Source organism: Stegastes partitus, unplaced genomic scaffold (assembly GCF_000690725.1).
Source record: "Stegastes partitus isolate 25-593 unplaced genomic scaffold, Stegastes_partitus-1.0.2 Scaffold97, whole genome shotgun sequence".
NCBI classification, from domain to species: domain Eukaryota; kingdom Metazoa; phylum Chordata; class Actinopteri; family Pomacentridae; genus Stegastes; species Stegastes partitus.
The window spans coordinates 607,894-635,246 of record NW_007577828.1 but is presented as its reverse complement, the minus strand read 5'-3'; the positions used below and the strand labels follow the sequence as shown (position 1 = coordinate 635,246).

General features: G+C 43.2%; 3 protein-coding genes across 3 annotated transcripts in view; 1 reads left to right on the top strand and 2 right to left on the bottom strand.

Annotated features, from left to right (window-relative positions):
- The window catches only part of cadm4 (cell adhesion molecule 4), a 151,155-nt gene extending 138,499 nt beyond the window's left edge, over window positions 1-12,656 (bottom strand). Inside the window, exon 1 of the mRNA XM_008277408.1 lies at window positions 12,326-12,656. Coding sequence (XP_008275630.1) covers window positions 12,326-12,398 — 73 coding nt within the window. The 5' untranslated portion in view covers window positions 12,399-12,656. The remainder of the gene's footprint in view (window positions 1-12,325) is intronic.
- A 3,181-nt stretch (window positions 12,657-15,837) lies between these two features.
- LOC103354130 (peroxidasin) lies at window positions 15,838-24,862 on the bottom strand. Its single transcript, XM_008277406.1, has 7 exons — window positions 24,721-24,862; window positions 23,887-24,008; window positions 22,905-23,115; window positions 21,768-21,913; window positions 19,540-19,684; window positions 17,610-17,754; window positions 15,838-16,621 (listed from the first exon to the last, which is right to left on the bottom strand). Exons 1-7 carry the CDS (start codon window positions 24,770-24,772, stop codon window positions 16,534-16,536), a joined length of 909 nt encoding a protein of 302 aa, XP_008275628.1. The 5' UTR covers window positions 24,773-24,862; the 3' UTR covers window positions 15,838-16,533.
- Window positions 24,863-26,186: 1,324 nt separating this feature from the next.
- Window positions 26,187-27,353, top strand: part of taf12 (TAF12 RNA polymerase II, TATA box binding protein (TBP)-associated factor) — a 3,930-nt gene continuing 2,763 nt past the window's right edge. Inside the window, exons 1-2 of the mRNA XM_008277405.1 lie at window positions 26,187-26,336; window positions 27,009-27,241. Coding sequence (XP_008275627.1) covers window positions 27,164-27,241 — 78 coding nt within the window. The 5' untranslated portion in view covers window positions 26,187-26,336; window positions 27,009-27,163. The remainder of the gene's footprint in view (window positions 26,337-27,008; window positions 27,242-27,353) is intronic.

Sequence of the window (27,353 nt, the reverse complement as noted above, 5' to 3'; positions counted from 1 at the left end):
AGCGAGCTTCACTGTATCTGTGCCGTGTTTATTGCTTCTTTCACCTTCACCGTAATTGAGTCCCTTCCCCATGCGAAAGATGCACCGTCAGACAGGCGGATGTGTGTGCAGAGGGAATCTGTCGGGGGTACGTGTATGTGTGGGAGCTGGAAGTTGACTGACAGGCTACATAACTCAATTCAGCAATTCTGAGAAAACCTGATGGCTGTTCTTCTGTTCTGTTTGTGTGTGTCTCTGTGTGTGTGTGTGTGTGTGTGAGAGAGTGTATAAAAATCTGTGTATATATGTGCAAGTAAATATGTATGTGGGCTCCTATATAATGCAGTGGAATTTTACAGATGACAACTTGGTATATCTTTAAAAAGATTAGGTGTATTAAATTTGAAAAAAAAACTATATACAAAATATATTCCTCATATATTAAGTGCACATGCTTGGTTATGCACACTTTATCATGTGTCAAGCTGAGCCAGTCGGCGGTGTGTTTGGCATGACAAAACCGCCCAGACAACGCAGCATGTGTATGTGCCCGCATGTGTGCACAGAATACTACTTAGCCTCTTTCAAACACATGCATACACAACTGTAAAACGACCAATACGTCAAGAGCGGGCCAAGCAGAAGAGGTGAATCATGACATATAACAACAGTACAAAGTCCCACCGAGGTTAAAGGAACAGAGATTGAAACAGAAGGAAAGAGAAGAATGATAAGAGCGTATATGGGCGTTGGTGTGCGAGTGATGACTTGATCAAGAGATTCATTGGAAGTAGATGATAATTAAATATAAAGGAGCCAAATTCTGTTTTGCTGCAAATAATAGGAACACAATGTTATGCACAAGCTGCAGGAGAAATAAAACATGTTTTGGGGCTGGAGGAGAGAGAGAGAGCAGGGTTTGTTAAAAACAGTCATGGGAGAAAGGGAAGGTAGGTGGGAGATGAATGGAGATGGTTTGAGGGACTGTACGGTCTCTGAAGGGCACGTACGTTGAAAATAAGCCTCCACCTCCAGAATATTGCAGCGCAGCATATAAGTAAAATGCACAGTTCAGCAAGCCCACAGCAAAAGAGATGGCGAGAGAAGGTAAATCTGGAGGTGCGGTAAAAAAAAAGGAAAAAAGGCAATCGACTATAAAAAGAAAACATGAAGTTAAAGGAAAGGAAGTGGAAGTGGAACTTATTCTGAGAAATGGAAACGGTGGCAGGAGAGGAGGCAGGGAGAAAACAAAAATAATATTGGAAATGAATTGATGCGGCGTGTGTAAATGGAAAGAGAGTGAAAAAGTAAAGAGTCAGACAGAGGGAGAAAAAAACATTTTGTCTATGCAAATGAGAATGGGAAAGCAAAAACAGAGGCATTCAAGCTGGCCACCTGGGCCCTGTCAATCCTCTCTCTCTCTTTCTCTCTCCTTTTTGCTTTCCCTCCCTTCCTCTCAATGTTATGTCTCCACACCTGGCCCTGCCATCCCTATAGCCTGCAGCTACAGTATAGGAGGTAGATAGAAAGAGGAGGGAGAAATGGCATGCAAACAGCAGGGAGGCAGGAGAGACTGTTAGCCAAAATATCCATCAGCAAGCGGTCCTGGCAACGACAAGTCCCCCCCCCTTCACCAAAATCTGTCTTTCCAACTATCACTGAGTCTCCCTCTTGTTGCAAACTCTCAGTCACAGTTGGAACAGATGCATGCAGACGCATTGGCTTGGAGCACGGAGGAGGGTGTGCACGGACATGGGCATTGGCATTTAAGTGTACCAACAAGGTTAGATGGAGTAAGACAGGCACACAGGGAGGGGCAGGAGGGATAAAAAAGCTTTGGAGTGAACATGGTGAGCACAAACAAAAAGACACTAAGTCACTGCTGAGGCCCTTGAACCAGCTTCACACTGTGAGAGAATTGGGAATGATGGATCAGAGAGAAGGAAGGGGCAAAAAAAAAGATAAAGGAGGAGGGGGGAAGAAAGGCAGACATGGGGGGGGAAAAAAGGAGTACAGCAAATCAAGGGTGAAAAACAGGTTTGTTTCTGAACAAAAAAAGCAGACAAAGAGTGTTGCGAGGATAAAAGAAATGAAAAGACAGTGTATTTGTATTTTTGAATACGCCGGTTTAGTCGGAACACAATCACCAGGTGTGTCCCTTTATTTGTCTATAATATCCTGGGGAAGCTCATAAAAAAAGGAGGGCAGAGAGGGAACATGGCATTTAAAAAGCAGAGAGCATCGGGACGCACAACAGTGTAGTGAAGAAGTTTGAAAACTCCAAAAAGGTCACGACAGCCTCCTGAGTGCAGTGCGATGTTTGTATCGGTATATATGCAAATGTGGGTACATGTGTGTGTGTGTGTGTGTGTGTGTATCAGCCACCTTGCAAACCTGTCTGCTCTGCTGCAGATTTGAGCATATTTCTGTAACACAGCCAGTGATTTATACATCAGTCATCATTTGGGATCAACCTGCTTTTTAATTACCAATGGTTTATGTTTGTTTTTAATTTTCCCCATAAGCTCATAAATCGCTTTCCTCACCACAACTGAAATCCATCTCCATGGTAAATAAGCATCAGTTATAATTGCATATACAAGTAGTTCTGGTATAAAAACTAAATTTGACCCTCTAACTTCCTCTATTGAGGTCTTTTTTTTCCCAACAGAATTGCATAATAATGCCAATATGTATTATAATGACTATTAACCGCAAGTCATGTGAAGATTTTAGGTTTATTTTGTATTTAAAGACCAGCGATGAGGTTTTCTGAATCAGCGATAGTTATATTCTGCTTTCATGCTACGCCTCAGACAAACATAATAACAGCAAGGTTGACAGAAGTGGATGGTTGAAATGTGTTGTAATTTTAACACTGTGAATATCATCGGTCCTTCATGTGTACTTTTATTGAAGTTAATGATGGAATAACAATGAGAAAATCAGCATAATTGAGTCTGATCTTTGTACCAGGAAACACTCTGGACACCGCATGAACATCAAGTGTTGTCAAGAAGAAAGAAGTAAACTGGGTTTCAAATGACCGGCGATTTTCTTCAGTGTTGAAATAGTTTTTGTTTTGTTTTTTGAACACTAATGAAATCTTTAAAAACCAATAAGTTACCAAACACCAAAGTAATGTTTATGCAAGCCTGTTGCACAAAATTCCCTATAGTTAGTTCCACATATGCCAACATTATCTAACCAATGGCAGACGCACTCATGCTCCTCGGTTTTCTGACTGCTTCTGGTGCTGATGTTAAAAAGTTAACTTTGTCTAACTGTTAACTTTTTGTCTTCTGGTTGTCTTTGCAGAAACACGCATACCTACTTCAATCAGATTGTTGAGTCTCCATCTTTTTTGAACTGAGGCAGCCAGCATGTATCAAAGAGCTTTTGATTCATAGTGACCTGACATAATCACAGATTCATGTTTATGTTTACAGTAATGTTATGCACAAGAGTCAGACTGATGCCATCAGCAGTGTTTGTAGTGACTTTAAATACAAAATCAATAACAATATCTCATATCTTAACATGAACTGCATGTTTAGTGTGTGCTGTCAAGTTTGATAATAGAAAAAACTAACCATAAAAACCCTATACGGTGTATATCTTGGGTCATTTTGGATCAGATGTACTGCAAACTGGAACGCTGGTGACTGAAACAGCAGACAGAGCTACTCTGATAAACGGAGGAGAGATAGGATCCATCATGGCCTTTGGGAAAAGAAAAAAAAATAATCAAGAATAAAAGCACATTCCCCTACAGCTTACTTTTATTAGTTTCTCTTGCAATAAAGTATGTTACTGGCTATGCAGTCAAGAGGCGACCATGTCGTGCTGTGTGTACTGTGCTGCTCTCCAGACTGTAGGACCTATATTGCAGACACAAAAACCACTTGCTGTCCATGGCTACGAAGTCCACAAAAGCTAAAAATGTCTTTGGTACCGTACACAGAACCCCACTGGCTCCTGCAAGCTGCTTCCCAGCTCAGTTCACCAGTACGGCCCAGCGGGTGGCAGTTGCTATGAACCACCGTTTCTCTGCAACTGTGCCCAGTGCCCAAGGCCTGTGTCAAAATCATTCAGTATCACAGACTCTACTCCTGTTCCACTCTTCTACTGCAATGGCCAGAGAGGAGAGACATGGTCCTTCTGTGGTCAATGATAACATTATTCGCCCAACAGATGGACACAGAGATGGGAGCATGTCTGTGGATTTGAGTGAAGCACAGCTTCAATTTGCTCCTGATGCTTTATGGTAGGTGAGGGGAGAGGGGGTGTACCTGCTAACGGCCATAAGGTGAATCAGCAGTCATGCACTTAAATGCCCCTATGGCCGCTCAGGAGAAAATGGATCCTGGGAGAGAGTCAGCCAGAGCTTTTCTCAAGGTCATTGGTGCTTGGCCACTTTTTAAGTGGCCTTGCCAACTGTAACAATCTCTGCAGAAACAATCGCAGTACCAATCCAATTTGGCCCAGCTTCTTTTCTTTTCTCTTTAGTTCAGTGCAGACGGCTGCATAGCCTCACTTTTGTTTTGCCCTGCTGAAAGCAGAGCATGAATTGATGACCTTATGAATCTCAAAAGAGCCCAGCAAATCATTGCGGTAAATCTCACACCAGCACATTAAGCATGACCGCAGGCTTTTTCCCCTTCATTTTTTCTTTTTCCTTTCTTCTTTCTTTGTCCAGCTCTCTCTCTCACTCTTTACTTCCTACAAGCACTTGGGGGTCTTTGAGAGCAGCCAACTTTTCGAGGATTGTTTTCATGTGCTGCTAATTAATTACCTCTAATTAATGGTTGTTTACGGTTTACTAATGAAGTGGATCAAAGCTTACTACTCCTGATGTTGAGGCTCTTGTCGTGGGCCGGAGTAAGCGATGAAGGGATGAACAGACAGATAGAGACAAGCAGCGGAGGGAGAGCAGAGGAGCGTCAAAGAGGTATCGAGGAAGCCGCTGTAGACTTTTTTTTCAGGAGTTGTGTCAACAATCCCTTGGCTTCTGTCCAGAACGGAGCTGGGCAATCTGGGTTTGATCTATTGGCAGCTGCTGTTATCACTTGTCTTTTGTTGAATGATAGCGTTCGGTTTCTAAAGTGCGCAGAGTAACATTTGCAAAGATAATCTATGATAATCTTTTGCTTACTAAATACATTCTTTTTAAGCCAACATCCACTTTTTCACCCACTTTTAATGCTTTCAGAATGATTAAACATTCATTTGTGTGATGAAGGTTTGATTGTGTTTGAATAAGTAGCAACAAAAAATGTCACTACTGATGTTTCTCTAACCGCTGCATCTGACACCAGCATTTTATCTATGCCAGACATGGTCACAGCTCGAATGAATTTGCCACTCGTGGGAGAGACATTTTGAGAGTTTTCTAAGATAGAAAACTCATCTGAGACCTCTTCAGCATTGTTGTGTCGGCCTTCTGAAAATCTCCATCTGATTTCCCAGTAGATAGTGCACTGCTTTGACTGGCAATTTTCAGCATCCGACAATCTCATCAAAGCAAACCTATTAATGGTGATGATATGAAGAAGGATTCTAAATGGCAGACAGATGAATAGCCCCGTGCGTGTGTGGGTGTTTAATTCTCCAAAGCTGAAGCACTGTGCGGCTCCACCGAAAGTGGGAGTACTGGCCATGAGCTGCTGGGAAACAATTTCAAAACTTGTTTGCGTGTGCGCGTGTGTGTGTGTGTGTGTGTGTGTGTGTGCGTGTACGTGTGGGCGCGAGAGTGTATGCGCACACGGTGACCTCATCGATCATGACACCTTGTCTCTCAGGTGTGGTCACCTACACAGTGCTCGCCCTCTCTCTGTCTTTATCTCTGTATTTCGCCATCCATCTCTCTGTCTCTCCTCTTCCTCCTCCTCCTCCTCCTCCTCCTCCTCACACCCTGTACTCTTCTGTTTAGGTCCACCTTCTTAATCTCACCCTTCCTCTCTCTCTCTCTCTTTTTTTTTAACTTTACAAATCAGTCATTCTGCACCACAGGGGGGTTGCTTTCTCTCACACTCTCTCCCTTGTCTTTTTTTTCTTTTTTCTTTTTTACACCCTTCTATTTTCGAGCTGAAATCCTGCAATCATTCACTCGTTTGTTGGACTTCTCTCTGCCTGACTTTCTCCTCTGCTCCGCTCCTCCCTGCTCCACTGGTCTGTGACGCATGCCCCCGGCACTTTCCCTCCCCTTCTTGCTCCCTTCCTTCATTCTTTTATACACTGTGCAGCCAGCCATCTCTCCCCCTGTCCCCCTGTGTCTCTTTCACTCCCCCTCTGTGACCCCATCAGTTCCTCGGTGCCCCAGCTAAGCCCGGTCACTCTTCATCAACCAGCCTCCACTGGACAAACAGACCTCCCAAGGGTAAAGGGAAATGGGGTCTTGTTGGCAACCTCCGTGCCCAGCCTGACAGTTTCACCTAAGTTTAAGTCCATTTCTGATCCTCCTTACCCTCGGACGAGCACCTTATTACCGGCCGTCCTTTCCTCCTCTCTTGTGTCTTCATCAAGTCTTGCAGATGGGATGTGTATTAGCCTCTGCACTGGCAGAGTACACAGTTTTCAGCTCTTCAATTTTAGGCACTTGCCCTTTTCAGCTCAATCAACCTCTCTCGTCCAATCACGGCTGGTGAGGGCTTCATTGCGGTGCCTGAGTGGGGATAATCACCTTGGTTACTGGGCATTACCGGAGGACGCTGTCTGGCCATGTTAGCGCTGCACCCTGCGGGAGCTGCAGAGACAGGTGTCACAGCAGCAAGGGAGGGTGTTAAACAAGCCCTGGGCCAAGCAGGAGGTAAAAACGTTTACTTATAGTCATGGAAACTACTTCACCAATACTGAGGAATGCTCACCCCATGGCGTGTCCTCTTTTTTCCAAACTCAGGATCCCTCCTTTCTCTTTTCGTCTCTGTTACCCCACCACAATTCAGCGCTGACTGGCTTTGACATAAGTACACCTTGTACCCCAGTAGAAAGAATACATAGCAACTGCCTTTGTGTGTGGTGCCAAGAAACCGTGCAGAGGCAATCGCTGTTTACTGATTTCACAGACCCATGGCAAAGACAAATATACAGTGAGAGGGGTCAGCAGCTGGAGAAAAGCTGCTGGCTCAGGGGACATCAGGTCACAGAGCGGAAAGTTGCACCGAAGGGGGGCGTTTTTTTGCTTTCGCGCAGAGCCAATCAGATCAGATGGAGTTAAGAGAACTGGATTGATTGGCAGGCTTCGGATGCCAGCAAATGAAGGAGACGTCCTTGGCGTCCTACTCAGCATTAAAAAACTTCAGCAGCAAAGTTGGTGAAACGCCAGTTGTTCTCAGAGAGCGACACGTAAGGACGACATAGATCACCATTATGATAATCACAAGCGGCACTGTCTGGGGAATAGTAATGGGAAGGAGATGAGGTGGCAGCCATAAAGAGTGTTTCTACATTAGCGCTGGCCTGATTAGATTGACAGAAAGTTTCACTAATGGACAATTAAACAAATGGTCAAATGAGATATAAGGATTCAATTACCAATTGGTGTCTTTGTGCGCCCCTTTCAATCATAGTGCCTCATGTATTTTGTTTGCATGAACCTCCTCACGAGGACAAAACACAGACTGAAAGACGGCGTTAACAGGATCTGAAAAGGGATATGTGATTGCCAAGTCATGTGCTGCGTGTCCTTGCAGAAGTAACAACATGACTCGCAATGTCTTATTTCCTTTTATTTATATTCAAGTCAATGTAAAAAAACAAAATCCTGTCTGGACCTGGTCTATAATGCTGGAGGAGGTTATTGAGATGCAATCACTGTGTGAAACAACAGCACTTCAAAACAAGGAGTTATGGATTGTACTGAAGACTGGAGGGCAGATTACGAGATAATTACTGTAAAATACATCACCTGCACTAAACGGTGAGCCTAGAAACTTCTGCTTCTGAGTAATGGACCCATAAAAGCCTAAGGGAGAATAAAACCAGCCCACACTAAGCTCCGCAAACTCTTTCAGTTGTGACTTTCCCAAGAAGCAACACAGTCCAATTTGTTTATGGAGCTTATGCCGGGGCAGTTGCTCAGTTGAGATAGTAGGGCATCCTGTCAGGACCCTTTAACTGCATCAGTTGATCAAACAGGCCCGTGCACAACAGCAGCAGGCAGCGCTTTTTTTTTTTTTTTTTTTAAAAAGGGCTCATTTCAGCTTCTTGTCTGATGATGGGCATGCCAGCACTGCCTGCCAAGTTCAGGTTGTCCAATTATTTAGACCTACAAAAGACAGGGAATTAGAGGAAAAGAAAGAACCTAACAATAAAATCAGATTGTGCCTTTGTGTAGAAAAAAATCATCACGCAATATTCACAAGTGTGAGCCACAAACGACAAATAAGCTTCACAACAGCGGACAACAATTTGAGCAGAATTTGGGGGATTGGATACATGCTCCAATCCAAACAAACAAAGAAATACCGCTACCACAAATACATCACAACCTAAATAAATATAAATCATTACCTTCAACTTCATAGTTCAGACTTTTTTTTTGCCTTGAAAAAAGCTCCATATGTGCACAAAAGTCTAAAAATATTTGTCAGAATCTCTTTGGATTCATTTATAGATTGTTAAATGTGTGTGTACATATCGAATGATAAGCACAGATCAGGTTAACGGCCATAATGCAAACATAAGTTTGCTGTTGGTAAGATCAACAATTCACCACTATCAGAAGTAGATAACATCATTTGAAATGTTGAGCTTGTAACCATATTCATGCTACAAAACATATTCATTGGCTTACAATCGGTTAGCAATATACTCCTTTTAGAGAAAGTCCCAACATGGAGTCTTCCAACTATTTTCCCCAACTGTCCACCTGTGTGATACCTTATTGAAGCTATATATTCACATTTCTAGGTTGCTGTACAGAGTTGGTTAATATGTGTTCCAAATCGAGGACTGACGAGTTATTCTGTCGATCGATAAAATCCACCAAAAGCCACCAGATATCCCAGTTTTCCTCCAGTACTTCAACTCTGTATGCATTTGTCAATCTGTGTGGTCTGAGAGTCTTAGTGTGCGGACTGAAACATGCACGTGTGATTACTCAAAACTACACACAAACCAATATACACATTTGTAAATCTATTTCTTATTTTTACATCATGTAATATATATGTCTGACCATGTTGAGACTTATTTCTCTCCACAGTGGAACCGGCAGTTCAGACACCAAGGAAGGGATGTTTTGCTCTTTTTAATTAAACTGTCGACAAGTTTATTTTATTTTGGGGAGTGAATTACCCTAGTCAGTTTAGATCAAAGGACAAACCTTGGCTTACGGTGAAGACGTTTTCAGCGCAATAAAGAACAAAGACACTTAAATAGCAAGCCCAGCACAATGTGGAAGAAAGTAAAAGGCAATCTTAACTCTGGCATGATGCAAACTGTGCCTGACAAGCATCAAAAACTGCTACTGAGCTCAGACAAACTCTCGCATATAAGCGAGGCCACTCTTACGCTCAGAAGGAACTCTGACGTGCTGCATAAGTTGCGCATAGGCAAGGTGTGTGCACGCGTGTCTCCGCACCTATGTGTGCTCATACGTGTTCATATTTTTAGTTTCTGTGTGTACAGCATTTCCCTTGATGTTTGTGTTTACACGCCAAGCCTCCCTTCTGTGACTCACAGCGACATTGATTTATGCATGGCTTCTGTGTGTACGCGCGTGTGTGCGTGCTTGCACACATATACCAGCTATAATTGGTATTCAAATCTCCTCCTACAAGTACGTCCAACTGCTGCCGTTTTTCAACCACCGGAGCCTCAGCCAAGGTCCAAACAGGATGATGGGGAACAAGCTCAAACGGATGGCTCTCATTGCACACATTCAAATAAACAAATGGAGGTGATTTAATGCACACGGCGATAACGCAGGTGGTAATGGAGGCAAAAGGAGAGGAATGGGGATGAGGTGCAAGAATGGGAGTGATGGAGGGCGGCGATTAAGGGTGGGCTAGCAGCAGAGGTGGAGTTGACGGCATTCGTTACTGTACGTGCCGCGTTAAGTTTGGCCCACAGCTGCTGTGGCTCAGGCCCTTCCACAAAGCCAGGCGCCCTGTGCACAAACATACGGCGATGGCTCTGAGTGTGTGTGTGCGTGTTTGTGTGCATGTGTCCCTCAGGCCTGCCCGTCAGACATACTGTGAAGTCTTTCTGCCTTTCTTCTTCCACTATTCCTCTCTCTTTCGCTCTTTTCTGCCCCGTCTCGCTCTCTCTCCATCTTTCCATCCCTCTGTTTCTCCCTCATTCTACAAAGGAGGGCCAGGACTTCCAGCCTCGCCATCTTCACAGCACCATCTCAATCTGTCTCTCCGCTCATCTGTCTATCTACCCAATCAATCTGTCCGAATCTATCCTGGAATAATAACTACCGCCCACCCCCTCCTTTTCTCTCTTTTTCCCCCCTCCCTCTTTTCTTTAGATTGATGGAAGAAAAACGTCTAAACACGGTGATTTTTTATTTATTTTTTTATTAATAGGAAATTGTTATTTAGTGCAGTATATGTGCACACTGTGTTCAGCAGCATCCTTACACTTCCTCCTCCCTTCTCCTTCCCCCACCCATCTCCTCCCTGTAACACCCCCTGAACCCCCCAGCCTGTCTCTCTCGGCCCCTGTCAGAGGCTAGATTAATGACAGTGATCAGTGAGCAGCCCCCAGCAGAGGTTGCCTGCAGCTTAGGCAAAACCCGGCACTGTGAGCGGCACACACACGCATGCACACAAACTGACATAAAGCATATTTACTGGCAACACGGACGCATATTTATGGATGTGCACGGAGAAACACACACACACACACACACACACACAAGCCTCTTACACAGGACTCCTGTTCGACTAACATACAAACACCTACAGCTCATGCATACAAATCACCCATCCACTGTTCCTGAACCAGATGCACAAACAGATACACACACACAAACACAGTCCGGAGAAGAAATCAATAGACAGGCCACGGTGAGGCTGGTATAAGTGCGGCCAGGAGAATGTCTACGGAGCAATACGGTGCTCCCTTATATACAAGAGGCATCATCACAACCGCACAGCCTGACTGTGACAATGCCCGACCTAGCTTTTAACCCTTTCCCTGCCTCGGGACAACGTAAACAAAAGACCCACAGAGCACAGGAACGGCAAGGCACAAAGCAGGGAGAGCAGCATCTGCATGGACTTATCATTCCCGCTCAGTCACAATCAGTCATGCCTTGAGTGAAATTTAACAAGGGTTCTTCTGCGTTTATTTTTCAATTCGCATCCAAGCAGATGGCTCAGAATATCAGATTGAAGTTGCTCAGAGTCATGATGAAGTCCAAATGCCTATTTTGCAGCAGCTGCACTTGTTAGAGGGTAGTGACTTGACCATATTGTGTATATAAAGGAAGCAAGGCAGGCCTGTAAACTGAGGTGTTCCAGCTGCGAGACTAAAAGCAACAAAAAGGCACAATCAGGTGCCATTACTAGGCTTTGTAATAGATTGCTAGGTCTTATTGTATCTGATAAGGTGAGGTCTCAAAGGTCTTTTCAGCACCTCCCTCTACTGCAGAATATAAAAAGCAGTAAGGAACACAAGTGCTGGCTCTGAGTGTGTGACACGCGTCTGCTCCATTGCGGGCATTTGTTATGAGATCTCATGTGGCTGTCAGGATGCGCTCTCAAAAGTCCTCTGCGTGCATGACTGTACATGCATGGGCTGGCATCCTGTCACACACACACACACGCGCGCAGCGCCTATGATATCATATATCCCAATCCGTGTGAACGCCGTGACGCACGAGGGTCAACGATGCATGCAATCTTTCCCCAACATCTTTCAACTAAGAGGCTGCAAAAAGTGGCGACGAGCCTGCAGCTTTTACTTTTGTTTTCATCTTGAGGTGTTCTAGGGGATTTTTCGAGCTTAACAATTCTCCGGAAAGTGGACAACACAATGAGTCATACCCAAGTAGCAACACAGCACCAGGCTTGCGCAAAGAGCTTTGATTCTAATTACCCAACGGAGGGAGGACATTAACAATGGTGCGCAAAAAATTATTTGGAAACGGGATTGTGTGCACGTGTTTTTTATGCCGACGTGCGCTCCTCCTCCTCTTCCTCCTCCTCCTCCTGCTTGACTGATAAGTCACAATGGGCAAGGTGCATTCATTAGCGCTATACAGCCTCTTAGTTCTCATCGGATGGCAAAACTTGCACGGAAAAGCACCCCCCCTCAGTCACATCGCAGCGGGTTCGCACTTCTTCCCATTCACATCACACTCACTCACACTCTCTCTTCGTTTGAGCCTTACCAGTGTTCACCAGGCAGGCGACTGTGATGATGGTGAGAGGGACGCAGTAGTTCCACACGGTCGCGAAAGCCATCGCTGATATTCCCCCTCTAAATCTCTTCCTGAAGTATTCCTCTTCCTCGGAGAAATCAGAGTGACATGAACCCGCAGGTTCACTCTCCGATTGCGCCTTCAGCGTCTCTGTTTGGTCTGTATGTGTGTGTGTGTTTGTGCGTGAGCGTGTCCGACTGTGCGCGCACGACTGGTGAGTGTTTTATCAAAGCGCTCGGAGCGTAACAGCAGCTCTTTACATAGTAATGCTGCCTCTCTCTCTCACACACACACACACACCCACTTTCTCTCTCCCGCCGAATGCCTGAATATGATGGCTTGGCCGGTTTTTCTTGGTTACTTTACATTGTAAATATATTTTAAAAGCTTGCCAATGGGGCGGGTCCGTGCGTCTTCCCTGACCAATTGCAGAGCGCAGGGAGCAGGTGGAGGGGTGTGCGGATGAGAACGAGGGGTTGGGCTTTTTAAAAAGAAATGGGCTACAGACGAAGAAGAAGAAGACGAACTGGGGAGGGAAGAAGGGGCTGCATCTTCCAGTTAATTGAAATCAATTCGCTCTAAATGTGATTGATAACCAACATTAATTTTCCGACGCAAATAAGCAATTCATTTAAAATTCCGCCCCGAGGACTGAAAAGGATGTGGGTAACAATGATTAAAATGACGAAAACGAAACAGATTTTTATTGTTTGAAATGAGAGACAAACAATGCTGCGATAATTAATTGTATTGTGACAGATTATGCAGATTAAGCAGCAAGTGTCATGTGTGCCATCCCGGGACGCGTCAGGTGAGTTCACCTGTGTGGCCAACTGGAGGTACTTTCTGTTGCATGCTGTTGTTGTTGTTGTTTTTTTTTAATTACTTTTTTGCCAATTTGGTGATGAAAACGAGAGGAAACTCATTGCCAAATAAGTTTATGCAGCAGCCTCTGGGTGTTTAGAGATTAAATTCAGTTGCAGGAGCTGCTTTGTCTCCAAATGTGCACAGAACTCATCAAGGAGAGCACGGAACAGACCTGGGTGTATTCCGTTAAATCGCCTTTCACAATGACGGTAATGGCCCGGAACAAAAACTTGTGCCACGGACGAGCCAGTGTTTCTGCTCATCTGTAGTCAGGGGCTATTAGATCCTGCTAAAGGGGCTCTTTAACTTTACCCTCATGCTGTGGCCACAGTTTGCCCATAATTGTGTTTTCCAGTCAGAGAGCGCTGCTCCATTATGAAAATTGTTTCTCTTTCCACATCTCTTTTTTCCTCCCTAATCTAGTGTTTTACCATGGACTTATAGCCTTCAAGGCTCGAAGGCATCTTTTGGAAACTGTATCTTTGGCGCCCCCTTCAGGTCACATTAGAGATGGCACGTCATGGGTCTCATATCTGCTTTGGCCTTTCTCTCATCTATCACAAATCCTCCAGACATTTTGGTCAGTTTAGTTCAAACAATCTGAAAAGTTCAAACAGGCAGTAAAGCATCAAAGCAGTCTATTAATATTAATATTAATGTTTGTAGCCTTGACTTCCATAAAACTTGCTTTGAACTTTCACTTCTTATCTGACCTCCGCTGATGGATCTGCGTGAGATCTTAAAGTGCCAGCTCCGGGCCCTCTCCAACTCGGTGACGTTACTGCTCGACACAAGTTTTAACCTTGTTGTTTTGGCGAGGATAAAAATCTGCCCCACTCGTTTCCCCCCTTCCCCCAATTCCCATCCTTTCCCATTTTTCCCTGTCAAGCCTCTCTGCGAGTGTTTGTTCCCGGGTTGGCAGGGAGTCGGTGGCAGCAGCTCTCTCGCACCAGATGGGGCATTGTCAGGAAGTAATGAGGGGAAAACACCTGCTTCTCCAGCGAACTCCACTCCTTCATTTTCAGCCATTTGACACAACATATGCAGTATGCACATACAAAACCAAGTGACCGTGACGAGAACAGCAGTAGGCAATGACATGCAGTTACAAATGCCTGGCGCGACAACGCGTTAGTCAGTGAGGTGCCATGTTTGGTATAACTCACCTTTGCATGTGCTGCACTGAAGGCCACCGTGAAGTTTGTAAGCCAGATTAACTGCTGGCATTAGTAAAGAGCTGCCTGACTTTATTGCTGCACATCTACTATTGTTAGAATCCTTTCTACAAACCATTTTTGGCTGCTCTGTATGCAATGCACAGCCTCTGCATCACCCTAAGCTGTTGTCCAGTGGTTTATCCATGAGGCAGTATCAAGGTCAAAATGTCACTGTAAACTACACTTGTCTCCCTCCCAACCAGAGCTCTGTACCTCAGGGACGGCTCCACTGTGTGAAATTTCTGATACATAATCTTGTCTTTTCTGGCCAACCAGCTGAAGCCCCAGGACCAGAGCCCACTAGGGAGCACGCTGTGTTTCACTCATGACTGACTCAAAGGCCAAAACAAAATGGTGCTCGCTGGCATTTAGCATGCAGGAGGGCATTTTAAATTTACAACATTGTTGTGTTTTTTTTTCTTTTCCTTTCAATGGAGCGTGACAATTTTTTAAAAACTCACTCTTTCTGTTTTGCTTACAGTCTCTCTACCTGTTGTTTCTATATTTCTCAGCTTGACCTAAGGCGTAAAGTAAGGAGAAGTTTGTAGAGTTGGAAAAGAAAATACAAAGGGTCTGTAAAATACTCAACAGAGGATGGCTGCGGCACAACCCGAGCTGTACAGGAGGTTTGAATAATCAGTTTAATAACATTATCCTGGCTGTGCTCTGTGGCGCATGCACCCGTTAATGTCATTGTTAAACTGCCGCTTCGCCCATTATTAACAACTGCCCACGGTCAACCACACACTGATAATAAAACCACATAAAACCCAACATAACTTCAACAGACAAGCGTAATGAAATTCTCAGTATTATGAGCACAGTTATGGTAATAAGCGATGGTGGTGCGGCACAGCATTAAGGGTTACAAGGCAACAGAGGAGAAAATTAAAAAGATGAAGTTGTAGTCGATGATGGTTGTTTTTTTTTTTTTTGTTTTTTTTTGTTGGGGGGGGGATCAGAATCGACTAAATCTAGCCCTGTTAAAGAGAAACCAGCAGTGGCAAACTATGCCTGCTCTTATTATGAGTGCACAAAGTTTCAAGGTTACCTGACTTTGCAATTATTCTCACTGTGAGAGTCTTTATATGTGAATACATCTCCATGCATGTGTATCCAAACTGACTGAGTCTGGGTGCTTACAGGTAGATGGAGGAAGAGACAAGAATGCACCGGCACAGTGCTCTGAGTAAAGGTCATTGCTTCAGAGTAAGGTCTTTCAGACTGAAGAGGAAGGTTGGTAAACAAGCTGATGCAAGCCCAAGATGGCATTGGATCGAGAAGATGAGCGGCCAAGCGAACATGCATGTCCGGCTTTCACGAGGTTGTCAATACTCCCCAACCTCTTTTGTATCTCTAAAAGGAAACAAAATCAATGGCACACTGGAAGACAGTAAATAACGTTTTTTTTTTTTTTTTGTAAAAGCCATTTAATATCTCAGATATCCAAAGTACAGTAAATTAAATATGAGAGTGCAATGTGCTCGAGAGCTGTCACAGTAAAGATATTATAGTAGCGCTCTCAAAGCTGCTTTGAGCCGGTTCTGATTTGGGGGAGAAAAAAAGGCTGAAAGGGAAACAAATCAACAAAATAAAACCTCGGCCTATCACCAAAATGTTTCATTCATAATAAACAGCTGAGCAATTATGTTTGCAAGTGAAAGGAGAGAATTGCATGTGGAGTCTTTTCAACTCGTACAAATATACAAAAATCTTCATCATCATTTTGATAAGAACGTAGCTCCCCATTTTTCGTGCTTCAGAATAAATGAAAAGAAAATTGCCCACCTCACTGTCCAAGACGCAAAACTGCAGCCTACACCCGCAAGCAAAAGCTGCTTTGGCATCTGTAAAGAAATCATTTGCCCTTCACTGTGTTTATACACCCAGCTTGTTACCGATTTTGATTTTGCTCTCCTCCCAGTTTACCAATATCCCTATTTGCCTCCCTCCTTTCCTCCCTCTCTCCTCCCACAGTGTCCCTCTTTGTGCATCTCCTTTATGCCATCATTCATTTTCTGGCCACCCACTCCATCTTCCTCATTTTTCACTCCATCCTTCCCCCCATTCTCATCCTTCCACCTGTCTGTGTAGTCACACCAGAGGTTGTTTGTCTCCGCTTATGGAGGGTAGGGACTCAACACTTGCTTTGTAGATGGGCTTTTTCTGAGACCGGTCATCACTGGAGAGAGAAGGGAAGAGAAAGACAGAGGAGCATGATTATCAGTATATCGATCTCGAGGCAGGCGCTCAAAAAATATAAGTGGGGAAATTATAGACTAGAACCGAGTGCTGGAGCTATACCTGGCCATTGATATGAAACTCCATTACCCACTCTTTTGCTATCTGTATCTTGTTGTACACACACATTTGAACACTTATTGCAGCACACATTTGTAAGAGTAAGGCTTTTTTTTTTTCTTTAGCGTCATCACGAATACACAGAATGCCTTTATGAAGCAGGCTCTTTCTGTCTTTTGAAAACTCGATATGGAAAAGTAGTTAATGGGCGAAGCTGCATGAGGTCATGGTGCACATTAACATGTTGTCATCTTATAGGATTAATGGAAGTTCCACTAATTTCCTCATCATTGCCAGAGCTGGTTTTATACTTTAAATACGATGAATACAATTACACTTGCTGCTATTAACTAAAGCTTTTTATAAGCAGGACGTGTATGGAAACACATGGGTGAGGAAACGGGAGCATGGAAGAGATCAAGGATGAGGTCAAGTAGGTCAGACCTGCTGAGATAGGATTTAATATTCAGTGTGGATAATGCCTTTTCAAGCACAGGCGCCAGTGTGCTCATGCGGAAAGATTTTTTTTTTTGCAAGAACGCTCCTACAGTGAAGTACGCACCAAGGTGCACAGTGGCACACACACTAAAACACACACACTGTAACTGAAATGGCCTTGGTTCTATCACATGAGACAGAATGAAATATTGTTGCAATGGCCAAATCTGGGCAATAAAGTCAAACTGCAGGAGGAGAGAAGGGGAATGGGTTAGGGAAAATAGGAAAGTGAATGTGGATAAACAAACACACACATTCACTTGCATTTAAACACATCGGACTCAGAACATGGCTTTAAATGGAGATTGCATGTTAAGCAAAGTGATTATGAAAGATGACTAGACGAAAACAATCAAAAAGTAATTTCTTACATGGGCCCCTTGCTGGTCTTGGCCTGCTTGGCCCTGCGGCACAGGAACACAGTCATGGACAGGATGAACACCACGAGAGTTGCTGCCGCTGACGAGGTCATCAAGATGAGACGGCCATTACTGGACTCATACCAGGGGGCGTCCTCTGTAGGACGGATCAGACAGACATGAAGAGAAACATGCATCATAAGGAATCTGAAATCAGCAAAACTATGAGCTTCCCGCCTCCAGGCAAATCTTCTAAAAGCAGTCTCATTTGTGGAAGAAAAGTATGTCTGTCTGGAGTTCAGACAGTCACAGTCCCATACACAGTGCTGATCTTCAAGAAGTCTGCCGGATACAATTTTCAAAAACTGGCTGATTATCTCCTTCGGGTGCATGAATTTTCAGCGTTTGAAAGTGAATTTTGCGAACCTGGTCTTCAGAACTGTGATCACAGTAAACATTGAAAAAAAAAAAGTTTTGAGAATTTGAGGCAGCAAATACTATTCATATATACAGTACTTTCTTATGTTAAGTGGATTTCTTAGCAGCTGGAGTCACACAGGTTAACTATGAGAATCTTTGCTTGGGTGTTTGTATTGTAGTGCAGCTGCATAGCAACAGCAGCTGCATGCAGTGTTTCCTCATCCTAACTTCCAAGGATAAGCAGACATTAGTCCAGTACATAGAAATGATCGTTAATTAGTACATGTGCTTCAGACGAGATGAAAGCGATACGGAGGAGCAAGTGACCAATTAGTCTATTGTAGCAGTAATAGGATAACTATACCATTATAAATACCATGTGCTGGCTTGATTGCATTTTTATAGGTTGCATAATTCCAACTATTGAAATCACCAGGCTCATGAATCCTTCTGGATGAGAGAGCAGTGTTTAAGAACTGCAGTGCATTAACAATGTGTAATCATCTCACAGGTCACTGATAGAGATGATGAAGACAGATGAAGTGCTGTGAATTGCATTAGCTTTATTGTAATGAAATTATTCCCTTAGCTTGAAAAAAAAAAAAAAAAAACGATCATGTTTCGTGAGAAATAAGACAATTTGTCAGACGTACGAATTCTGAAAAAGACTAACTGTCCCCCCCCGAGACATTCATTTGTAAAAGCTGGTCTTCTGTCGCAGAGTGTCCACTTATTATTATATATTTCTTTGGATAATGATAGAAAGACCAAGGGGTGTAAACAATTAACACTGGGAAGAAATAAATGAAAACAACAAAGGCATTTCCCCATAAATTGTACGTTCTAATGGCTCATGAATATTTTTCATTTTCAGGGTCTCTTCACTAGAGTGCCCTTATGTTTGAACTGTTGTTTCTGCCGGAAGAAAAAGGAAATCAAGGGTCAGTTGCTTTATTTTATAGCTTCAAATTATCCTTTAAAGTTAGGGCCGTTCAACTTTGTCATTTATTTATGATATTTAAAATGTGGTGTGTCCTCTGGTATGATCACCTTGCATGCTTGACATTTTAGAGGTAATTTAATTTAGGGCATAGTCACCTTCTCTTTTTTTTTTCCTTCCCATGACGTGTTTTAATAAATGTGTCTCTGTGTTGAAGCATCACATTGTGTTTCCTACTTTTCTGTCATTTCTACAGCCAACTACTACACCTCAAGTCTGAACTAGTTCTTTGAAAGCAGGGCATTAAAGGTTTCCCACTTCTAACTAGTAACTTCTGCATATGCTCCCGATGACGTAAAAGCATTGAAGTATCTAACCTGATGACATTTGAGTGGTTAGCAAAGGAAGAAATAGAACTGAAGCACCTTTTGTTTTTGCTTAAGGGATGTTGACGGGAGAATTTCCCTGCAGTTGCAAAGAAATCTCAAACTAGTTCTGAGAAAGAGGAAGTGTAATACAACCCCTCGAGACTTATAAAGGACAACAGGTCTGGTCCAGGTAGATCTGAAATCGTTTTCTTACCAGGCAGGACGGTGATGCTGATGGTGCGTTTCTTGCTGAGGGACTCCACAGAAGGATGCTCAGCCATGCAAGTGTACTGTCCTTCATCAGACGCACTCACTTTCTTCAGTGTCAGCGTAGACGAAGGCAGGATCCAGTCGCTACCCTGAGAGGAAAAGACATACAACAGAGTGTAAACAAGTAAAAAAAAAAAATGGAAAGAAAAAAGCTTGAAGACATGCTTTTGGTGGACAGATTGTTCCGAGCCCTGTGAGAATTGACAAATTCATATGAATTAAAAGTGTGCTTAGCTGAGAGTACAAGAGAGATTGAGAACAGACGATGCTAGCTGACAAAAATGAAAGGCAGGGAGAGAAAAAAAAACCCCTCTCGTTCAGAGCTAGAGTCTATCTAACACAGACAGTGTAGGAAGATAAGAGAGAAAGAGACAAAAATGCAGCAGAAAGTGTTATTTTGGCTGATTTGTGGTAGGAGGGACAATGAGAAAAAGTGAAGTAGAACAAGATAGGGAGACACAGAGAAACCGGTGGAGGGACAGAGAGTAAGAAAGACATAAATATCTGCTGGTGTGTGGCCCTTAGAGAGCAGTCCCGAAAGTCCCAAATGAAGTGTATTTACCTGAGCAGTAATCCCAGTGAATGAACACACATCGACACAAGTCAATAACCCAGATAACAGCATCATCCGCAAAGAATGATGCCGCAACAACACACTGTTAACACAACACATAATGAGATGGCAAGGGAGCAGGATGAATTGTTGACACAGAAATAGCAGCACTATTATGAGATAGAGCCCAACATGGGAGGAAACAAATAATAGGCCAAACACAAGGATTGGAAAACAAACGAACGTGGAGGAGGGGGGGTAAAAAAAAAAAAAAAAAAATTACACCATGCAAATGATTTGGCTCCTGGGAGCTGCAGCTCCTGCCAAGAAAGTCCATTTCAATTTGAATGGATCTGAATTAAGAGGATTTCCCATAAAGGCCAGGTCTGGCCAAAGCAGCATTTTGTATGCAAATCCACTGGCTCCCAAAGCAGTGGCCCGTTTCTGCCTCTGTCCTGCTGTCATTACCGGGGGCCAATGTGCCCACGGCGGCTGTCTGTCAAATAGGGCCATTTTGATGCCACTTTCTGCCCCATATCCATTCCTGTCATACATACAGCATGTTTACGCACACAGATAGGAAAACAGACACACACACGCTTATCAAACAGGGAGACACGCTTCATCATATTTTATCTTTTCCTTGAATGTGCCATTCTTTTTTCCCCCAGAGGTTTTGTGAGTTTGAACGTGTGAATCCTAAGTCTTCGTCTGTATATTCAACGAATGATGACAAAAACCTAAAGCGCTACATATGATCATGTGGAGGACAAACAGCATTAGCGGCGTAAAATGTCCACAGAATTGGATTTGGACTTGTAAGCCCATTTAAAACCCGGATTAGCGGTGACCCTTTAACAAGCATATTAACCCCGAGCCAATTTATCGAGCGGCATAACAAAAGGGGAAACTCGGCAAGTACATCTGCCTGTTACCAAGATATCGTAACAGTTTCACAGCTTCATTACCTGCTGGTAGAAGCGAAAGTGATTTTGACAACACCTTGAAAGCGTAGTACCACTCTGTCACCACAAGGGCACAGTGTATCTCCAGACTCATCAACTTCTTCCTGTTCTACATGCCAGTTGTCACTATGGCATTTTGCACTGAGGCATCTTAATTTCCCTAGGGCAAGGGTTTCTTAGCTCACTGAAGAGCCCAGTTGAATAATTCAATGCCGGTTAACCAAACACTAAAAAAATCATTAGAAATCTATCCACATAATTGTTTTCAGGTTGACTGGCTCTTGTCTAGACCTCATTAAACTATTAATCCTCTGTAAGTGGGCAAGCTGCAATCCCCAGCGAGTGGTGTGCCTAAGCCAACCGGTCACTTAAATACGGAGCACTTCTTTTGTGGAGGGGATGAAAAGACGACAGGCGAGGGGAAACAAGTGGCTTGAGAAAGTCGAGGAGAGAAAGAGAAATGTGCTAAAGGAGGAGAGAAAATTAAGAGAATGCTTGAACAAAGCCGAGAGGCCAATAGAGACCCGGTCAGACTGGAGGAAGACAGGAAAAAATAAATAAAGAGGTCACGCCGAGAGACGGCGGAGAGCAGGAAGTTTCCAAAAAAGCATAATGAGGACGTCGTCGCTGTGCACCATCCGGATGCCTTCTCACCTCTTTGAGCCAGGAGAAGCTCGGCTCTTCTGACGAACTGGCAGAGCACTTCACCACCACGTCATCTCCGAGTCGCACCTTCAGGTTCTGCGGGACGCTCAGGTAGCTGGTGTAGCCGTTCCTGGAAAGCGCCGGCTCGCTCATGTCTACAACGAGAAGGAGAAAGCACGATCGAATGTTAATGATGAAAGACATTTATTATGCAACCTCTTCAAGAGTTTGGGACAGGAGCGAACATATGTTTGCAGCGGCAGCAGCTGTTAAACAGTCCGAGTTTTTAAGTCTCTTTGAGTACACGGGCTTACGTATGAATGCCTCCCAGTGGTACAGACTGTACCAAGCAATCAATAATAATGATAATAGGCTTCATCTTATCGAAGTCTTTAGAGAGGCAATGTTGTGAATAATGGCTCATTTTCTCTTCCATCTCAATAGATGGCTCACGTCCATCCAGCTCCTGGCTTCTCTCCCCCTCTGTCTCCTTCAGTCCTATAGTCCATTCTAATCTGTTCGTCTTATTGATTCCCCCATGAGGCAGGGTGAGCCTATCAAACAGCATTTCGGTCGATTTGATGGCCACTGAGAAGATAGAGGACACTGAAAATCTGACTGGCTATGCCATGGATGATGTTTCATGAGGCTGTGTATCCTACACTGACAGCTGAAAAACTCACCAGGGGAATATCTTTGTTTGCTTGGAGCGCAGAGAGAAAAAATAAAAAATGAACGTAGTCAACCTATCATTGGGAAACAGCATTTGCATCAGATCTCTTCTTTTAGTGTGTGTGTTTACCCTCCACAGCACAGTCAGAGAACAGGCTCTCTGTTTAGTTTTCTTACCTCGACCAACGTAGGTGTTTCCATGCGTACTTTTTGTGACTAATATCAGCATTCTCAGATATACCACATGTTTCCTTTTTGAAATTAAAACCAAGAAACACGACTTTATTCACATGTTTTTCTAGCTTCTTGTGAGATTTTTGCAGATGTTTGACTCCTGCAGGATACGCACAGCATGACAATCTAAGGGTTATATTTGTCAAAAAAGGAAAACATAGTGTCACAGAGTCGTTGTTCCACAGACTTTCAGCAGACAGCTCCTTCACAACTCCCACCCACATCAACCCGGGCACTCACAATGCACTTTGAAGGTCAGCGGCTGGGAGGAGTTGTCTGGCTCGGTCACATTGTCGGCGTCTGAAACGCAGCGGTAGGGCCCCTCATTGTACCTTCCTACATGGGGAATAAACAGGACGGGGCTGCCCTCGATCAGCTCGTTCAGGTCGGAATGCCCAGCAGAAAAGCACCAAGATCTCCCCCAACCTGCACGACGCCAAATCTGCGCGTACTGGGGAAGAGAAAGAAAAAATAATAAAGGAAGAGAGAGATGGACACAGAGAGAGAGAGAGAGAGAGAGAGAATTATTTACTTTTGGATTTGCGTTCCAAAAATAGAAATGTATGACTGCAAATTCCTGTAACAGTAGAACAGCTCTGTGACCTTACAGAAGGTTAATAAATTGCCTTGCTTCCTCTTCCACTCTAATTACATGAAATTCAGCTAATAGTGACTTTAACATACAAGATTATAGAAAATAAAATAGGTAAAATGTTTGACCTTGAATTTATACTTGTTTATTTGTTGAGGATGGCAGTTATTTGAACATATACTTCTAGAACAATTAAGCTAAACATTCAATTCAGGGAAAATCCAACAGTCCAGTGAGGAACATTTTAATGGATTACATTTTATGTTGTATAATTTCGTAAAATTCCCCGCTGTTGGGGAGTTTTATAACAATGTCAGCTGCTTGACATGATGTTGACAGAGAGCAGTTTACTGCCCGCCTAGGTGCAGGTATTGCAAATTAGGTCAGGCTATAAATATTGTGCCATTGTTCACTATCCCGGCATATGAACAGCGTCAGACTGTATAAACATCACACCTAAATCAACATTTTTTTCCCCCAAGTTCTTAAATCAGCAGGAACAACTTTACAGTCTTGCAATAGCTCAAACGATAACAATAAAACACTTTGAGCCAGGTCTAAAAATGGCAAGGGGGTTCTGCACTTTTAAAATGCACCACTGCTTTCCTCTCATTTGTTCCCATGGCTTACCCTGTGGAAGACCTCAATGCGGACTTGGCTGACGTTGCGGTCAGAGTCAGAGTACTGACACTCCAGTGTGACTGAGTCTCCCTCCAGAACTGGCTTTGTTGGCCCTTTAATGAGCAAAGTTGCTGCGTGTGGACAGAGATTACAGATGCATGTTATTGATCACAGCATGAATGAACCGGGGACCCAGCGTTGAGTTGCACTGGGGGATGTAGCTGCTGCTCTGTGCGACGCTTTCAAAACAACCTCTCCGTTTCCCTGACATTTCTTTCGGGCTTCAGGTGATAGTGCCAACACTCTCAAAGCCACCACCATGAGCACACGGGCAGCAACAGGTTCATCCACTTCTAAAGTAGACGAACCTGTTGACACTTGTGAGAACAGAAGCGGTTTGTATTTGACTTCAGGCAAGAATTACAGTGCGACACAGTTGTTTACAGATAAGAACTGAACATGAGATTGGCCTTGACATACAGCGGCCAATGCATAAAATATGTAAATGCTCTTATTGTCGGTCTCTCGATTATTCCACCAACATTTCCTGTTTTTTAGTCTGCGTCTTGTAACCACCAGGGAAAACCCATCAGTGTGACAGAAGACAAAACAAAGCGTTTCCTCAAGAGAACAGATCAACTCAGAGACACACAGACGAGCAGAAACCACACAAAGCCCAAGAGCAGCAACAGTATGAATACATATTTGTGCAAAAAAAAAAAAAAAAAGACCAGCTCCAGAAATCCAGACATAGAGATTAAACCAATATTTCATCACAGATCAGCAAATAAAATGAATCTATTTGAGACTAGTGTATAACAGTAGATGAGAAAACATATTTACCATAACTGCCATGAATCAAGGCGACCACTGCAACAACTAGAAGTGTTGTCATGACTGTGGTGAGAAAAAAAAAGGCTTTAAATGTCAGGAAAATAAAAAAGACTTCGTGAGATCCTACGCAGCTTCTAATCTGAAATGAAAGTTTGCTCAGTATTTATTCATAACCGAATGTAGGTGTGGCTTTGCTCTTTATTTTTTTCAGGAGGAGTGTTCAAAACAATCTGAAACCCCGAAAGCATAAAAAAGTGATACTCCTATTGATTTCATTTTAGAGCCAAAAATATCTTTTGCTCAATAAGCTCTTCTTATATGTGCATTCATTTTTTTGCTGACGAGCGTTTAAGTATTATTAACGTGAAGAGTAAACGAAAGAAATAGTGACAGCTGACCCAATAACCGACTCCAGCCGCAGTGCGCGTCATGTGTGTCTGGGGGAAGTGGGCGCTGCCATGTTTTCAGTCTGAACTTGTTGTTGAGGTCGGTGGTTTCCTGAGCAAGTTCAAGGGAGTTTGAAAGCAGTCGTGACATGTTTCCGTAGAACTTCGCTCTTCCCCGGCGTGATATGTAATACCGAACAAGCAAACATTTTAGGCTTCATTTGCCTTGACCTTTAAGTGGTTTGCTGTTAAACAGAGCCGAACAGAAGCATGGATCGAAAGTGATGCGTTCTCTGTCAGGGTCTGGAGACGCGCTGGCTTAAAACGCTTGGGTCATCTTAGATTTTTATTTATTTTTTATTTTTTTATCCCTCCTTTAAAATTAGAAAGTACCTACAACACTGGTGAAATTAATATATTAGTAAATAAAAATAGTGTAGAAAAAAACAGATTAAGTATACAGAGGTTCTGCCCTACTTACAATATTCATTTTTAATTATTCAGGCTTTTTTTTTATTTTATTTTTTTTAATTTTAATTTTAATTTTATTTTTGGGGTATAAACATCCCTGAGGGTGCCTTGAAAGGAACTTGAGATGCTAAATGTGTCGACACCTGACTCTTTATGATATTTCATTCCAAATAAGGCCATAAAATAATTACAGGTCTATAAATTTTAAGTCATTAACTCTAATTGTTCCCGATAAGACCACAGTGTAGTAGTGCTGAACTTGTGTGTGTCTATTGTGTATTGATTGAAATGTGTGTGCTTTTGTATCGTTGTTTATTTTTATTTCAATTTTTTATTGAAATAAATTTTTAAAAAATTTGCTGGCGCATATTCATAGCGACTCTAAGTTGTTGTGAGGTCGATTGAAGCGCATTAATAGTAAAATAATAATACATATGTTTTATATAAGGCTTTTTAAGAAACTCAGAGACGCTTTACACACAAAAACAAAACAAAAAACAAAACAGGACCACAGCGCACAGAAGAGAAACTAATTAATTAAATTTGTTGTTTATGTAGTTCCCAGGAGAACTCGGCAGGTGGCGAAGTGGAGGCGAGGTGTTGCCACCGGAAATAGACGTAAACAAAGCGGAAGTACTGAAAAATAACCTCGTTCAGTTTTTTTTTTTAGCTGTGAGGAGGCAAATTGAAGGATCTCTTCTGTACCAAACTCGCTCGTTGTCGTCAAAGCGAAGCCGAAACATGGACAGATAGTGTTTGTTGAACTGGGTGAGTCGGCAATTTAACGAGCAGTTTTAGAATGCAACGCTGAAAAAGCTTCGCCGCGTGAATAGCTGCTAATGTTAGCCGATGTGGCTAACGGCGGTGCTATTGTTTTTAGCACATAACGTTTTTGTTGGCATCGGTTGTCTGCTAATTTGCTTTATTTGATGAAGCCGCACAGCCGCCCGGTGGCTACCTGTCTGGTCTCATTGTTCTATTAGTGTGATGTTATTTCGCTAACTTGGTTAATATTATGAGCAGATCTCTAGCGGTATTTGATGGCTAAGTTCCTGTATGTGCCTTAGGTCTTAGCACACTGGTGGCATCCTACAAGTAGCTAAAGCAATCGTTAATTATGAAAAAAGGACAACGTTACAAATGGCTTGCATGGGAACGATCACACATCAAGACTACACATAAATCAAATCACGACGCTATTGTTATTAATTTAGAAAATCTAATAGAAGAACAGTTCCCACTGTTAAATACAATGAGAGACAACATAAAGAAATTCATAAGGCATGAAGAAAAGGGAAATAAAACACTGATGAAATGCTTTATTCACTACAATTCGGCTATCCTGTATAGACACCTTGATCAGCCTATTGCCCATGTGATGCTAACGTCTTATTACTTGCTTAATGTGTGTAATAACTAAGTGTCTCACATTTTACCCAGATTGACGGTTGTGGTCCCTGTAGAAAGATAATTCATCACATCTGCGCCCAACTTGGACTGCCACTCAGGACCACTGCAGGCGCTGACAGACCACCACGACAATTTTGCCTCCTGTGAAACTCCAGAGTCCCTCCACTTTTCCAGTGGCCAACAACATGGCTAACAGCACGACAACAGTAGTAAAGGGTCTTCCTCCTGGCCCTGCGGGCAGAAGTAGTCCAGAGGGCTCTCAGGTTAGTCTGTTTGTTTATGCACACCACATTCAGAGATGCTGCTGTTGGGCTGACTTGCTGCACCAGCCTCTGTATCGTGTCTCACAGACTTCCATCCATCCATCCATCATCT